The sequence below is a fragment of the Varroa destructor genome, unplaced genomic scaffold (genome assembly GCF_002443255.2).
Source record: "Varroa destructor unplaced genomic scaffold, Vdes_3.0 BEIS01000003.1, whole genome shotgun sequence".
NCBI classification, from domain to species: domain Eukaryota; kingdom Metazoa; phylum Arthropoda; class Arachnida; order Mesostigmata; family Varroidae; genus Varroa; species Varroa destructor.
In genome coordinates this window covers 44,429,986-44,446,856 of record NW_019211456.1, presented here as the reverse complement: position 1 = coordinate 44,446,856, position 16,871 = coordinate 44,429,986, and the positions used below count along the sequence as shown (strand labels likewise).

Below are 16,871 nucleotides of genomic sequence, written 5' to 3'. Positions count from 1 at the left end.
TCTTCCATTTAAGTGTCAAATAGAGTGCTCCGTAATTGAAGATCTGCGCGGTGCTGCTCGAGGAAGGCATAGTTTTAGGAAAAACTAGGACTACAATTGAAGCTAAGGTCAGAAATTGGTGGATTAGCAGTGCTCCATATGCAGAAATAAATGTAGATGACGAGTATTTAAATGCACATATTATTCTACAGCGATAGCGTCACAATACTGACTGTTCGATGTCGCCTAGATATTTGTAAGCTATCTGTAAAAGGTGCAGAATTATACATATTTTTTCTTCATTAATTGACATAAGGTGCCTATTTTGTTTATTTTTCTTATTTTATTTTTTTTTAGGTATATGCTAGTTATGCAGTGACAATCGGCTTATATACATCTCCGTATCTTCATTTCGTTGCTGGTCGCTAGTTTATAGGTGGGCGAATTTATGCCAAGAAAACTAACTTTGACTGATTTGCTACTTATTAAAATATGAGCTTTATTCAGTGATGGGCAGCACAATTAAAAGGGATATGTCAATTGTACAGTCTGTTCTCTAACACAAGGAGGCAGCATTTGAAGCCACAGGACGTGATGCTCCCATATCTCCAATCGTTTTTTTGTACAAATGTAAGTCATATTTATAAGGAATTAATAATACATGCCGAACGCTTAAATTTAATCAAAACTTCAAATTATCTACTGTTTACAGCTTTGGATGATCTTTGACTATTCATCCGCTGTAGAACGTTACATTACATTATATAACATGCTACTTAGAGCAATCGAATTATTGTCGCATATAAAAAATAATCAGGGGCATAAATGATCATTGTGATTGTATTGAGATCGTTACGGAATAACTAGCTTGCTCGAATTACCATTGATCGGCTATTTTTCCTTGAACATGGATACCTTTAATAATAATACCTTTAAATAAGAAGGTCTTAAATATTGAAAATTACATGATATTTCTTGCTAAAATTGCATTCAACAAAAATCAAAACCCTACGTTTACCTCTGCTAGCTCTAATGTGTTGACTGTAGAGGGTATGTTGTCGCCACAGACTGCCGTATATATCAATTGGTAAAGCGCTGTTTCTCTTGCCTCTTCCGGACAATTTCCTTTCTACGACTGGAGAGGTCGTTTTTCATGTTTACGTATATAGTAAAAAACACAGTCCGAAAGATTAAAAAATATTCACAAACGATGATCAAGGAAAAAATCACTTGCCTAAAAAATTGATCGTTGAAAAAAAGGTGGGCCACACGAAAATGTTGTCGTATATCCTAAGCCGATGCTAAAAGAGGATCAACGAAAAATCGAAACAAGCATGAACGGATTCCCACGGCGTGCGGTAACTGCGAAGGAATAAATTGGCAAAGTTCAGACGCCGCTGAATAGCGCAGTGTTGCCGTTGAGCAGACATCGTCCGTGATTGCATTAGTGGGAGCTTTGGTAGCTACTACGGCTTTGGATAATCGCGTCATTCATACTAAAATTTACCAGTATGCTTACCATGATCTAATGCGGTCTGGCTGAGCTGTCGTTTCAGCAGAAAAAAAAATGAGCCATGAACGTATGATGCCCTTCAAGGTTCCGATCTTCTGCTCATTACTATATGAAACACTGCATGGACCGAAGCCCTTGTCCCGGTCTATTTAACTGGTGCAACAGGTTGCTTGCGTCAAGCATCTAGAAATGCTACAGCTGAGGACTTCCTATTCGAGCGGTTATTGCTGCTGGTGCAATAAATATACGTGGTTTCAGTGTTGCGAGCATCGGCAGCTTTGGCTACATGAAATCAGACCGGATCCCTTGATGGCATTCGACGATGACTAAAACGTATATTTTCTAAAATAATACCAATGAATGTAAATACATTGACGCTTTAGAAATCGTTCAAACATGATCTGAGATAATAAAATCGTGAAAGAACTCGTGAGGCCGCTATGGAGTAGGTATTGCATGTGCTGAGGAAATAAATGGCTAGATATATTGATACGAATCCTGTTTAAAAAGGGAAAGATCCTGAACATAACGTAACCATTGTTGACGCAAAGATTGAGGTTCGTATGAAACTAAATAGTGTAGCATCTACGTTTTTTGTCGCGAACAATGGAAAAGTTTGTCCGAACTAGGCAGAAGACCTACCACGTGGATTTAAAAAACTATAGACATTATTATCGATTGCGCCAGCACAAACTGCAAAACCTTGACCTACGTACTTTCCTCATAACTGCACTAGAGATCACTTGGCACCATTAATAGGTACAATGCAATCACTGAAGCCATGAGTCGCCTACTCTCAAGCCGTTCATGTCTGTTGGCATTTCTCACAGCGCCAACCTACAGAGAACTTGTTGATACCTGATTGATGAACATTTAATTGAATTCCTGATGAACTAGATGCCGCATAGTCAGTGCGACGCTGGATCCATTTATTCGCGTCGAGTCGTGTGGCACTTACTTCTCCCTTCGAAATTGCGAATGGTTATCTATAAATAATACAAATTCTTTTAATAATGATCATTTTTTATGGGGCTGCGAAGGTGTCTAATAGTAGCGTCGAGGGTACACAGCAGGTGGTTTCCCATCGTCCGTTCATCCTTGTGGTTGACTTCTGTTTTAAACGTGATGATCCTTTGCTACCTAATGCATTCTCGTAAAGCCTATGTCATCTTCTCGTACTCGTAGAATAGAAAAACACACAAACATTTATAGGCGAAGCTTTGTTTCAAAAGTTCTACGTCCGTTATCATTCTTATACGTACGATCACATAGTTGACCGGCTGCCTCCCACAACGAAACGAGTGTATCATTGCCCGGGTTCGAACCTATACCACAATGTGTTCCTGTGCTTTGCATGCAATTACATTACCTGCTAAGCTACCATGGGAGTGTGGGCTAAATTGCGCTACATGATGACTTGAACCGCTTTTTATGTGAGAGGTTCAAGTCCCAAGGTCGGTCTAATAAATTTACCTCTTATTCAAGTTTACCTGTCCTATAAAAGCCGACCATTTACTTTGCACGAGCTGTTAATGTTTGCCCATACGCCCATTGATGATCGATATTCAGGGTCTTTTGAAGACCATACAGAGTAGTATATTAAAAAACAGGAGGACACTTACGGATTACTTTTGGTTTACAAAAAGCACTACATTTTTTTTTACTGATCTTGAAAGTTCCGTAGGTAGCACGCCATTGTCTGCAAGCAACAGACAGTGGCCTAATTTTCAAATTTATTTACATAAAATTATTCTGTTTGATTCGTTTTTACAGCAAATGCGCCTTGTCGAAAACGGTTCAACATTAAAACGATGGGCAAACGTGGCTGTTCCTATCTATTTTTCGGCATTTATGTTTAATATAACTAATCCGGAGGAGTTTGCGAATGGAGAAAAGCCTCAAGTGCAAGAGATCGGACCGTACGTTTACCTTCAGAAGCGACGCAAACTCATCACACACATCGACAGGGACGTTGTACGTATCCTAGGGTATATAACAAATACACTTTTTATGTGTCGTAACCAATAAATATAACATAGATACAATTGCTGACACTTCTCTTAAGCGGAAACCACTTAGCTTATGATCGTTAAAACCTTCAGGATTATTTGCGTATTGTTGAGCGCAAATGTTTAAGGGACCTCAGAGCAATACTAGACACAAGATGGGTAGCACTGTTGTCAATAATCTGGCAAAACGGGTTCTATACTAGGTATTGACAAAAATAAATAAAAAAAGCATTATAAGGCCTGCTAAGACAACTGTAACATATTACTGAAAACTAGCTGAATGTAAGCCACGAGATATTCCCTTCTCATGTTGAAACGAGGTTCGATATGTTAGTAAACACAAATGTTAATCATCTCGATGAATAAAAATCAAAATTCAGCACTAATTACAATCGAACAGCGTTCACTTGATTACCCAGTACATCCAGTAACGCCCACTGGTGTTCATTAAGTAAACTGAGAATTGATTTGCACCAGGTGGCATATTTTTCTTCACTCCCCCTAAACTAAAATTCAGATAGTCTAATGTACATATATGTTTACATCTTCGTAAGCTTCGATACCTCAGATCTTTCAAACGAAGCTCTCCAATCTCCCCCATGGTCGTAGATACCTACTTCTGGAATATTACGGGTTTAAAAGATGCGATTCCGATTTAATTGTCATACTTTGCTCATCAAAAGGCCTCAAGTGGGAGTGCAAGAAAGTGACGCAGAAATGTTCGAGGTCGCGCATAACGTTTTCAAGTTTCCTGATTACCAAGCTCGCGACTTGGGCACAATGAACGCGTAAGAGGGGCAATTGTGCTAGCGTTCTATTAGACTACATTATTCAGCCCTTGCGCGACTGAATCACGAAGTTCAATAGGATGGAGAGACTGTACCATGATAGCAATTTTCAAAGAAAAGGCAGACCACACTTCCTATTAAGTACTTTTCGTACATCACATAACGACACCCATGGGGTATAAGTAAGAAGTAGCGCCAAGGGCTGGAAACCAGAGGATTTTCGATTTCGATCGGGTTAAAAACACGCGTCAACGTGGTCTCACATATTTACTTACACATACATATTTACTTACATTTACACATATTTACAACTCACATACAAGTAGAACCCTCTTAATGTGTACTTTATGCATATGACCTCATAATGTACATCATAAGTAGATTTCGCCTGCAACAGGCGCTAATGGCCCTAGACAGCTTGTTGTTGCATTTGACAAGACTAGGACAGAATCTACGAAGTTCAGAAAAAAGCAAAAACTTGCTAAAAGTAGCTTGGCCCGTTGGAATGAAACGACCCTGAAAATTGTCGACTCGTTATATAACACGTTAACGAAAACGAAGATGATTATTCGCTGATCATATAGGAGAAAATATTAAGGGAGCAACGGTCGTGGCTGTTATAATCAAGAATTCGCAAAAAGTACAAGATGAAAGAGCAGCCAGCCTAGTCTGAAGATTGCACTGGCTGCCACAAATGCTTAGTATACCTGTTGACCTGCAGCTTTCATCGGAACAAGTTCGAAAAAGGTTTTGCCAGATAATGTATATAGATCATTTATGCAGACGCAGAGGCCAGCGTTAGCAAACATAAATCTTTGAACCATTTGAATCCCAGCCTCGAGCAACGGCAGATGGGAACAAGCCAACAAACGTAATCGCCATAGCCATAATGAAGCTCACAGTGCATAAGTTCCACCTCCTTATTTACAACACACAAAGACATCACAATTGCAATGAAGATTGTATTGGCAAATTCTGTTAAATCAAAGCGAGCCAATTCGATCGAAGTCCTCACTGAGGAAGAATATTTGTGAGATTTGAGAATAGAACTGTGCTAAGTGACTCGGACACTGTGACTCACGAAGCGCTGCGCGTTCGAGAGAAAAGAGTACACGCTGAAAGGAGGAGCGTCCAGTTAAGGTTTGCGACACAATCAATTGGATGTTTCAGGTTGGAAAAAATCAGCATTATCCGAGTACGTAACGAAAGTCAGGAACATGAGCGAGCAGTATACAAGTAAAAAAAAATAGTTTCACCTGAGTCCCGCTTCGAATGAAAACGGAATCTGCCTAGGGATTGAAACCGTTAATGCAGGACCAAGCACATTGAAAGGCGTGAATTTACTGCAGTTACGAAAAATATCCTACTGAAGTGCCGTTAGGAATACATAAATATGAGGTATGGCATCCGTGAAAGAAACTTCAAAAGAATCTGACCGCTATGTGCCTCGTGAGAAAGACGCATAGGCCCCGGTTTATGCTCCTTATGCGTAATATGCAATAAATACAATATTTGTTTAATTAATTCGCCTCAGATATAGCCCACTACTTATATACCGCATGCACAGGTTTATATTACCGCTATTTATACAGCCAACACACACTACTTGGACGCTTTTGTGTGAAGCGTTATATTACTTTTTTTATTACTCATTAAAAAATACGCTTACAATTTTGCTGAAAAAAAAACAGCTTTACGTTGCGGAAGGAATGTCACGATAACAAAGATCGTTTACTTATTCAATGAGCATGCACATTATATTTACGGGTAGAAAGCGCACCTTCAACCTTGGGTCACTGTGATAGCTGGCCCATGTGGAGGCCGAATAAAGTCAACAATGTGTATACGTTTACGATTCCTGACGACTGAATCGGCGAAGACATCTGTTGTTGTCTGCTTCGCGTTGCCGCTCAGCTACTACCATCGCTGGTTGGAACATCAAAACAATAGGTGATATCGACCTGCTGGATTAGGCCTGTAACAGTCAACCAATACGTCGAATTCGTACGTACGCTTTTGACTCGTTCTAAATATATGACAATTAAGGAAATACAACAGGCACAGGATACCTTTGCGAAGTGTAACCTATACGCGTCGAACAATGTTTAAAATTCATTTAAGTTAAGTGGTCAGGCTTTTGCATTGCGTTAGTTTCCAATGGCAGCCTTTATAGCGTGCAGGTAGTCTGATGTGAGACCTGTCAATAAGGCGAATGAATTTCGCGTACGGTCATCGAGAACATAAGGAAAAAGACTGCTGGATGTTATAACAATGTTACTGACAAAGATGTCGACTCTGTGAATGGTCAATAAAAAAAAAAAACCTATAAAAACCTACCGTGCATCCTGTCAAGCAGATAATTCTTTCCCTGGTAAGCTAGCAATTTCATATTAGCGCAATCTACTCAGTCCGAAATAACGGTATGTCATACATGAAAAATTATTAAAAGTTGCTGATAGACACTTCTACGTGAAGTTATTTCGGCATTGTTCTGCGATAAGTCGCATTAAAGCGCCAACAACGAATACTCTTGTGAGTCTAGCAAAGAAAAAATTGAAAAAAAAAAACCATGCATAATCGTATTGCGCACTTGTAAAACAGTCGTCACGATGTAACTTTGTAAAAACGAAGAAACATGACGTCAAGCATTTTGAATAATGGAGCAATTGAGTTTCGTATAGCAGTTACTGTATTATTTAACCCATCTAAGATTATTTTAAAACGGTGTGTTTTTCTCTAAGTAGCGCACAATGCTTTATGGCTAGAGAGATCAACTGCAGGTCGTAATGCAGTTGGATGCCTTAATTTCTTCGTAGACTTCGGGTCACCTAGGAATAATAATTGCAATAAAGGATTCTTGGGGTCGAATTCAGGACCACGTCAGGATACTAGATTTACGACCCAACTGCGGCAAACTACTTTTGACAATATAGATCATAGACAGCACTTTATTGCTATTCTACGCATCTCTGAAAAATGTCAATAAAAAATAGTACATTACATGAAAGAACGGAAAACCACTACTCTAAAGGCATAGAAAAATAAAGTATCTACATGTATCAAGTAAAAAATTTAGCAGCGGTGTTAGTCATAATTGTCGCCATAGTTTCAATAGGCACAACAAAAAAATTCATCTTTGAAAAATAGAAAAAAAAATTAAATCAAAACAAATTCGTCATAAAGTCCAAGAGACCTTTAAAACTATCAGACTTTCCTAACCAAACGTCGGTCAAGAATCAAAAACTCAATATCTTTTACTCCAGTTCCTTTAATCACACTCCTGTAAACGTGCCCTAGAAACCGTCAGCTGAATCCAAGTCTTAAACTTAAGACTGTTCCTATTTTAGGAAATCGTGTTTCCGCTAACCAAATAATGAGCCTCTGTAGAAATCTTCGGATAATAATTTTTATATACGCACACTTATCCCAATGGAAGTGATCTGTGAAACATCCCACAGACTGTAGCCGGTTTTATCCCACAAATGCCGTAGCAATCACCAGTATAATTGGAGAAGTCTAAGATGTAGAGAATTACTCTGGCAGTTTTGATACCGTGAACAAGAAGCTGGTCATAGAGAAAACATGGCTTGATCTGACATCAACAGTGTCGAAAAAGTGTAGACAAATCCTGCATCTATTTAAGGTATCGGCGTAGCCACATCCTACGCCTAGGAAAGAATATTGCTTCTACTCTAATAGACATTTGACTTAGCGCTAGTATATGATATCGAGTAAATTCCTAGATTGGCGTTGGCTTGACATGATTCTTTGTCTGGCCAGAAGCTGAACCATGTCCAGCCAGCACAACCAACCAGAATATAAGCCCCTGTCCGTCGCATCCCACCGTTCCTGAACATGGCCAGCTAAGTACTAGTAGGAACAGATCGCATTAGTCGCAAAAAAGTTTATAACTATTTGGACAACATGGAGACGAAAAAAGTTCTAAGGGCGAACATCAAAAGAACCCAGAGCAAGCTATAGTAAGGCAGCAACTTCGATTACCCTTGGCATCACCGCGTATACAAGCTCACCCTAGGTAAGTCGGATCCAGTCCAGATCAGCTTCCGTAATTTAGGTTTTCGATCCACCTGTTAGCACCGTTAGCATTCGCAAAGTACTAAAAGCAAGCAATAATATAGTGACGGTGTCTTATCTACGTTAATAAATCATTGAATGTATTAATTTCCCATGTGGTTCCGGACTATAGTTTCCAAAAATCATTCATATATGAGCGTAAAACTTTCGTAGTAGGTTAACCCGTCACAGAGTGATCGCCTTTAGCCAGTAGCTTTCCTATTTACCGGTTTCGTCATCGAAGTTAACTAGGCTCCCCTGGTTACGACGGATCCGTTTAACTAGCGCATACAGTTAGTCAATGGTTTTATCGAGGGGTTAACTGTATTAGGTTATAGTGTGGGTTCAGTCGTTATAAACGAAAAAAAAAAGTCCAGTGTATCATTGCGATCTCGCTTATTTCTGGCAGTTAGCCCTCTGCTCGTGCTCCGTAATCATATGGTCGAACTCACGATGACATACTGAAGTAATCGAACTTCAATGAATAGAAGCGGCTGGCCCATTGTTCCTAGTACGAATATCTTTTAAATTTTACCACACAATGATAGATCCTCAATGTTTTGAGTTGCACATCTGGTACCGGCGTTAGGCATTCCATTAGACGTTCGAGATAAACTGTATCCACGTTCTAATTCAAACCCACTATCCCTTATGGATTCGGTTAAGGCAAAGTTTCTAACTTTTTTGGCAGAACTGCTGCAATCTCAGGCATGAGAAGAGTCATTTATTTTCTATGTGACCGACGTCCCTTAGCCCAGTATAACTGCCACTAACAAGTACCCTCCACCAATAACTGGCTAGACCCATAGAACCCACCTCTCTGCTGGCTCGCCATATTTTTATACGTCGTTAAAATAGTAAAGCCTTTACTGACATCGTTATGACTACTAGTTCACCGTAACGTACTTAAGGCAGAGTGCTACCAGCCTAGAAGGCCTCCTGCAACATTAGAGCTAATTAATAGAGATATAAAGCAATTATTTCACCATCATTTATTAATAGAATGGTATTTTTTATAATATTCGTATTATCTAGTCTATCCACTATACTTTGCTTACTTGTCACGGCACTGCTTAAACTTCGAGCGCAGTAAATACAACAACGTTTGGCTAGACGCAAAAAACTTTTTTTTAATAGCCTCTTCTAAATGTGAAAAGCTAGAATTTCCAATCATTGTGGAATAATGTCATCTATCTTCAAATATATATACATAGAGAGAGAGAAGGGAGGGTAAACACGAAAATTGAATTGGTTAAACACATTTTTTTAATAAAGAATAACTACATTTACCAATAATAGCAACAACATCGTGGAAAAATACGATAAAAAATCCGGTATACGGTAAAATAAAATGTAAATATTTTATCCGATCGACATTCAGATTTGAATGTCAACCGGATAAATTATTATCCTCAATGAATTTGAAAAATTAATAACATATATATTTTCGAAAATTTTCATGATCTCCTGTATGAATAATTATTAGAAGTAAAACGGGTAAATATTTCTGTATATCTTTTGCGGTGTGATTCGAATCATAGTAGAGGTTCAACGATAAAGCAGTTTAGAAATACTTATAATCAGACTGACCAAAAAGAACTGAGTTTTTTTTTTTAAAAAAGAAAAACACCAATTTTAAGAAAAAGCAAATTGTATCTTAAAATGCCAGCTGCAAATGGAAACGTCTGTGAAATACGACGGTCTCAGGTTGGTTTGTCATAGAGAAAGTGTTAAAAAGATGGCAGTACTTCAAAAGCTAGCACGTTTAGCTGCGCCAGTGAACGCCGCTTGAACTCACGTGTCTCTCTGTTGTAAGGTTCACCATTCGCGAAATGGATGCAAAAATCCAAGTGAGCCGAGAGTCAAGAGCAAGTGAGTATACTGCCGATAAAATTTATGTCTGTGAAAACTTTTTTCATGCTTAAAAATGAAGACGTTTACCACTTAAAAATTTTAATTGAGCGCTCCTAGACAACACTGCAAAGTTAAGCATATTCGCTCCATATCGAGTCCATGAGAGGATACGCCGTTGCAAATTATGAGGCAAAAAAATCCTTGAATTATAGTTGTTACTAAAGGCAATAACGGTAATGATCATGGCAATAATAATGCTAATGCGAATATTCATGAATTATTGTCACCGATTACCAAGAGGGGCAAAATGAATTGCCCATTAGTCGACATGAATCGCTGTCGTGTGACGAGTGATGACAATACTGGAATCATGAATAACGAGAGTAGAACAGTATCTTTCTTTTGTTTCTTTCACAGTTTGCTGAAGCTGCAGGCTGCTTGCCCCTAGCAAATCAAGACTTCCATTTGATTTAAATATATAAAGAACTATAACTGGTGCGATAACTATTTCGCCCTAATACTTCTATTGGTTATATGTAGTTACTCAAAAAAAACAGATTCTTTGTTTACAGAAGCAGGTGTGGCTTAAGGCGCATCTTCATGCACTAGATGTACCGTAGACAACCGCTTTCTGCAAAGTAGTAGAATTTCTATTTTGCCTTCTATTTTGATTTCATCCACGTACTTACATGAATAGTAAAATTACGAAACGCTTTTCGTGCAACGTTCAATATACATTTGGCACCGATTAAGAGCATATGTTTCTAATGAGAAACGGCCCGGATGGCCACAATTGGCAGTAAGAAAATCAATAGAGCAATCCGACCCTCCCGCCTGCAGGGTGCAAATAAGCTTACTCCAGGTTTTTGTGCTGGTAAATTTGGCAGTTCTGATTTTATGGAAATGTTCTTCCCTCAGCAGAAACAACATCAATAAGGACAACCTGAGTAAATGGCAAAGACCCGCTAGAAAAGATATAAAACGACCAAAATATATGCTTTTGGAATGAATAGCGCGCGCGCGCACATGCTGTTGTTAAAAGGAAGATGACTAAAGAGCGCAGTGTCAGTCTTCCGGCTTTGCGGTATGCAAAAAAAGCCCTGTGTGTTGTCCTTCCTGTCAATAACCAAACTAATCCGTGCACTTCAATAGGTAAAGGGGATTCGCGGAGGACGTCCACTGAATGGTAGAAAGCGATACACATCAAGCAGGAAGCCTTGCAGTTTCAGGGCGTCCGACAAAGACGATCTTCTGCAATTGTTCGTAGTCAACACCATAACGCCATGTGTCGAATGAACCGAAATTTAGACTAACGATGGCAGTTCTCAAGGACAAGGAAAAGACAACAGAACTTACCCAGCACCCCCTTATCTAGTACACAGATGGCCGCAGTTTGATAGAATGATCAGCATATGATTTACAAAAAATTGTTTTTATGCACGGCGGGATCATTTTAATTCAGTATTTCAAGATGTTGTTTCATTTCCTATTCGATTCGTATGAACGGCTGTACTAATCAGTGCTGTTACATGTTAAAATAAAAAAACGCGCTCTAAATTGCCCTAAATGATCGGTAATAGGGTTAAAAAAACGAACCGTTCTTTAGATGCCCTCTCGCGTCAACGAAGTCTATTTGTTAGTTGTGATTATGCGTGCGTAAGGAACAATGAAGCTTATGCACCGTAATAAGCGGAGCACTACAAGAGGCTCGTACCAAACAATACAGTTCCTATTTGTATACTTTGATTCGTGAGTACGTATTGCAGCATTGGCATTCGGCCATAACGGCTTGTTTATAATATCTGGGGAATGGTCGGCAACCGAATTGTACGCTAAATTGAAGTGTGACCTTGAGTGTATCAATTACCTCACATTGCACCACTGTGTTAATAACAAGACTACGCCGTTCATTTAATAGGCCGATTTGCTCAACGTTATTAGTGCGTAAATTCTCTTGAGCTGGAAGTATACGGAAAATGTCGTCGATCAACGAAGGCTATTTAATAGGGATATGTTTTCAGATTTGACTATCTTCCAACAACAGATGTTAGCCGAATAAAAATTGTCATAGTACAGGTTTTTTTTTCGTACAGAATTTCGATTAGCGCAGAAAATAAATGAAGGCCGGAAAAAATTAGCTTTTACAATCTAAGTTCTGATAATATACATACTGGAGATAGTGGCGATTAGCACATTTCGAAAAGGAATAGATCGTTCAGGACAGTCCAGTCTTTTCGCAATCGCTTCTTATCCAGACAGCAAGAAATAATGGCTACCTGATCTATGGCGTGATTCTAAATGGAAATATGTGTCGGCCAATCAAGTAGATGTCGAAGTGTTCGGAAGTATGTGAGATGTGTAGTTATGGCCTCGCCGCAAGAGTGCATGAAGGGGCGTCGTTCATCAAGCTGCGGATAGGCTGAAGTCCTGAGGAGCTTTCATCAGTGATAACGTGTCCACTCGGTGAGATGTGTGTGCGACGTTGTAGCGATGGACGGTCGGTGACTTTGACACAAAGGAAAATTCGAGCTTGATTTGTTTGCCTTTTGTCCATAACGAGAAAACTCCTTCTATTCCACACGAAAGCACTTCACACGACGACTCGAAAGCAAGCCATTTACCGATGGAAACGAGATGCGGCTCGTTGTTCTCGGAGGTTGGAATCATAAATGCTATGCCTCGGAGGAAATTCGAAACGACCAATGCAAAACCAGTAGTCATGCATTCGTTCCTATTTTTAGGACAGGACAGGAAAGGAGCGTACTATGACTAACCAAGCTTTGAAACATCATGTCATCTCGGTATGGCTTCCGGTATTTCCTACATAGTCACGAGGTCCAAATACATCTGAAACCAAAAACGAAAGAGAAAAAAATAGACCATTTCTTTATTTTTTGAATTCGAACACCGACGAAAGACGGGTAGAGAGCCGGGCACTTGGTTTGCAAGACACCTGAAAGAGATTCGTATTGAACTTCAGTTGAGCGCCCTTATTCAGCTTCGGTTAAGAAATCTCGATAACAGACACTTGAAGGTCGTCATGACTTCTCTTTACCAGTGTCTCTCTCTCTTGCCTTGTTTCGAAATCTTGAATAGTGTTAATCGAATGACTAGAACCGATCGGTGTATTTATCGTCACCACCAACTTGGCAGGTTCGGTTGCCCTTGAATCGTTATCGCGTATTATTTTAATGGTTTGTGCACGAACAAGACTAGGCATGATGTTCATTCGTTACGGGTCAAAAACCCATTACAGCATATTTCACTTCACAGAAAGCTGGTTTCGAACAAGGAAAGCTTACATGTTATATTACCATCGATTTAAATAAAGGCAAACGAATGAAGGATTTCGTTCGATATGTGTTTATTCTATTCTATCTATTTTTTTTGCTATAACGAAAATGTCAAAGTGGGATTTTGTCGAAAATTGTGATAATGATTTTTTAAGGTCGAGTTGTTATATTTTTACCACTTTTCTCAAGTTCTTTAGGGTCAGCGTTGTCAGATATCTAAACAAACAGAATGAAGACTATTGTTTACATTGAGAATGCACTCACAGTCTAAGACTTGAATCATTCGGCAACCTATCTACTAACTGTGAGATCAGGTTGAACTGCATGCCTCTAGATAACGATGCCTCTAGATAGGATAGATAGATTACAGGGGAACTTTACCACGTAAGACCCAATTCTTCTCACTTAATTTACCTTCATTCTACGATCTTTTTTCATGTTCGAGCTTTCCAGAAATGTCGAGGTCGATGAACCAGCTGCCGACACCCTCTTTATTATCAAGTGTACTGTTATTAATTTTATTTGTCAATGATCGAAAAAGATATTCCTTCAGTGAGAATCTGAAGAATATTGGAAGTGAAATGAAACCTCGCGCTCAAATCCGAACAAGGCCTTTGCCATGTGTGTTTGTCACTGCCGTAGAGAGGGATAACTTTGGCATATTTATTGAACCTTTTCTATTCGATAGTTCCATTTCCCTCATGTAAATAGGTTATTTGCGAATCTCTATCGACCTTCTTTTTTCTTCTTTTAAGCAATTTCCCGGTGTGTAAGACGCTTCCAGTTTTAGCAGACCCAAATGAATTCTATTTCTTTTCGTAATCCACATAACAGCACAAGGACTCCACTTTCCCTTGCATACGGATATCCCTACGATCGTATATCATGACGCCATATCTTTTATTTTATCGTAGCTATTGCAGGAGACATACAAAGACAACAACGCATCGGTATACACGAACTTGAAAACCGAAGACTGGGGCCGCCCTTGCTAAATCAGACAGACATCCTTCGACCGATCCGAACTCTTATCATATTGGACCAATTATAACTGTAACGTAAAATGATTAAGATACAACAGATAATACTGCACCGTAACAGCGTGAGAGCAAAAGAACAAAATGCAATTTCCATCTATAAGCAACAATAGAAATTAATTGTCTGCATGCTTAGCTGCTCGGTCTCGAAGAAGGATCGATGCACCTCCAGATTTTACACAGAAAATAGAAGGTGTAATATAAAAAGGAGGAGTTAGTTTCCTTGTACAAGCTTAAGCCTATATTCTAGCATGTAAAACTTATTTAGTGTTTGCAGGTGCGGCTCGAGCTGAGCATCGAGCTTAGATCACACTTAAATTTAACAAAAAATCGTGCTGAACTACGAATGCAAGATATTTCGAAATAAAAATGAATCAGCGGTCGCTGGGCATGCAACGAAGTACATGTTGGAAGGGTACAGCGCAAGCGAAAGCAACAGGACTCCACTATATTCTCTGTTCGCTTCTTTAGTTGCTCAACTGGTAGTTGAGTTTAAGTAATGTCTTTATTTGAAAAGGTACGTTGCAACACAGGGCTTGTAGCTGCGGTTCCCCGGACTATGTACAATCAAAAACGTAGCGCTAATAAACCGTTTAAGAACCACCTCAGGAAAATTCGTTGGTAACGTTACCGTATAGAGAGCAGGCAATTGCCATTCAACTCTGACAGTCGGCGCGAAGGGCCTCAAGTACGAGCGTACTGCATAGTGAAACATAAGAAAGCAAATACGGAAGAGATTTCCGTATGGGCAATAAGCTGCAACGAACGATTTGAAACGGTCTGATTGGCTAGAAAATCACGTCGAAAAACCTCAACGAGTATCCTTCCTAATAATAACTTAGATTAATAAGTGGGTCGGGCATAACTCGCATAGAACTAGCTTATTCATGTTTGTGTCAACTGCATGTGAAAGTTACGAAGCAATAAACCCGGATCCTTCTGCCGATTCGGTGGAACAAATGTGTAACTCTACTTTTCATTAAATGGCGTCGGAAACTTTTGGCCTTATCAACGCCCTGGTACTTATTACCAATTATTTTGCATAAGCACTCTGCAACAAGCGAAAGATGCGTGTCCTATAAAGGATGCCCGGGGATTCGTCTAGTGCACAGGACCGTATCAACGTTTACGATCTGAAGGTTCAAAATAATTTTTTTAGTGACTAGGTCTTTCCGGGTTCACCTATGACCCAGAGAATGCCATGTAACAAATGCGCGCTATAGGTAAGGTGAATTCAAACTTCATAATGGTTCACGTACAACTACACAAAGAAGAAAGGTATAATCGCAAAAAAAAAGGATTATTTAATTAATTACGTGCTTAAACCTTTGAGAGAACTTAACGTTACATGACGTACGGCAACCCACAGAGCATAAAATGTATTTTAGTAAGCGTTGTAACCTTACGATTGTAATCGCGTTAAGTATATCTTTAGACCCATCAAATACCACATAGTTGTAAATAAGAAATTTACTCTCACAGGTGACGTACAAGGACTATAAGTCTTACCATTTTCTTCCCGAATACTCAATCGGCACTCCTGATGATAGACTCTATGCACTAAATGTACCGTTAGTGGCCATGGACAAACTGATTGGCTCTAAGCTGCCAGGAGACCTCGCGAAATCCCTACTACAGCCGATTCTCGAGGGCCTGCTCGAAAAACATAATGAGAAACTCGGTGAGTACGCTTACCTCCATCGACTTCACCAATTGATACTATTGAAGCCTACTATTTGTTCATTACTTGAATTAAGTATAGCCTTGCTACCTTTCAACAGACTTTTTCTGGTCTAAACTAAAGACTAACTGCGTTACAATTTTTTAAGTTTGAGCTAGCCTATTTCTTTCTAGCCAGCAAATCTTCATTCTAGTTGTTTTTACCAACCATCTTGGTTACATCGTTACGGTGCCACAGACATCTTCGATTTTATAATGGATAACATGTTTAATAACAGACATGCACTCTAGTTGTCCGTTTCGCCCCTCCTGCAAAACTGTGTTGGCGATCTCGTTAGTTACTGCGCGTGAGTTGGATATTGAACATTTACCTAGAGTTAGTTATCGCGTCTTACACGCGATTGGTATGGTGCTGAGGTTCAATGTTCTGTCCTTAATGAAAAAACAGTGCATCATAATTTGTGAAACGAATATCTTAGAAATAAAACATACTCCAGAATTTTTATCACTCTCCAGACGGGTAACCTTAAGCCCTTCAAATCGTATTTTTTTCGTCAATGCCGTAGTAGTCCTCCAAATGAAGCCGAGGTCTGGTAGAACCTGGGCTTTTACGCTGTTTAAAAAAGTATTGCTGTAAAATAATA

At 39.3% G+C, this 16,871-nt stretch overlaps 1 protein-coding gene across 8 annotated transcripts in view; it reads left to right on the top strand.

Annotated features, from left to right (window-relative positions):
- LOC111246579 (lysosome membrane protein 2-like) overlaps positions 1–16,871 on the top strand; it is a 48,771-nt gene that overhangs the window by 17,478 nt on the left and 14,422 nt on the right. For 7 of the 8 annotated variants that reach the window (XR_002671714.2, XR_015323443.1, XM_086983248.1 and 4 more), the window contains exons 2-3: positions 3,266–3,466; positions 16,030–16,228. Coding sequence is in view for 6 of the 8 variants with exons in the window: in XM_086983248.1 (XP_086839374.1) it covers positions 3,266–3,466; positions 16,030–16,228 (400 nt within the window). In the remaining 2 variants the exon portion in view is untranslated. The remainder of the gene's footprint in view (positions 1–3,265; positions 3,467–16,029; positions 16,229–16,871) is intronic. The other variant, XM_086983249.1, reaches the window with a different exon arrangement.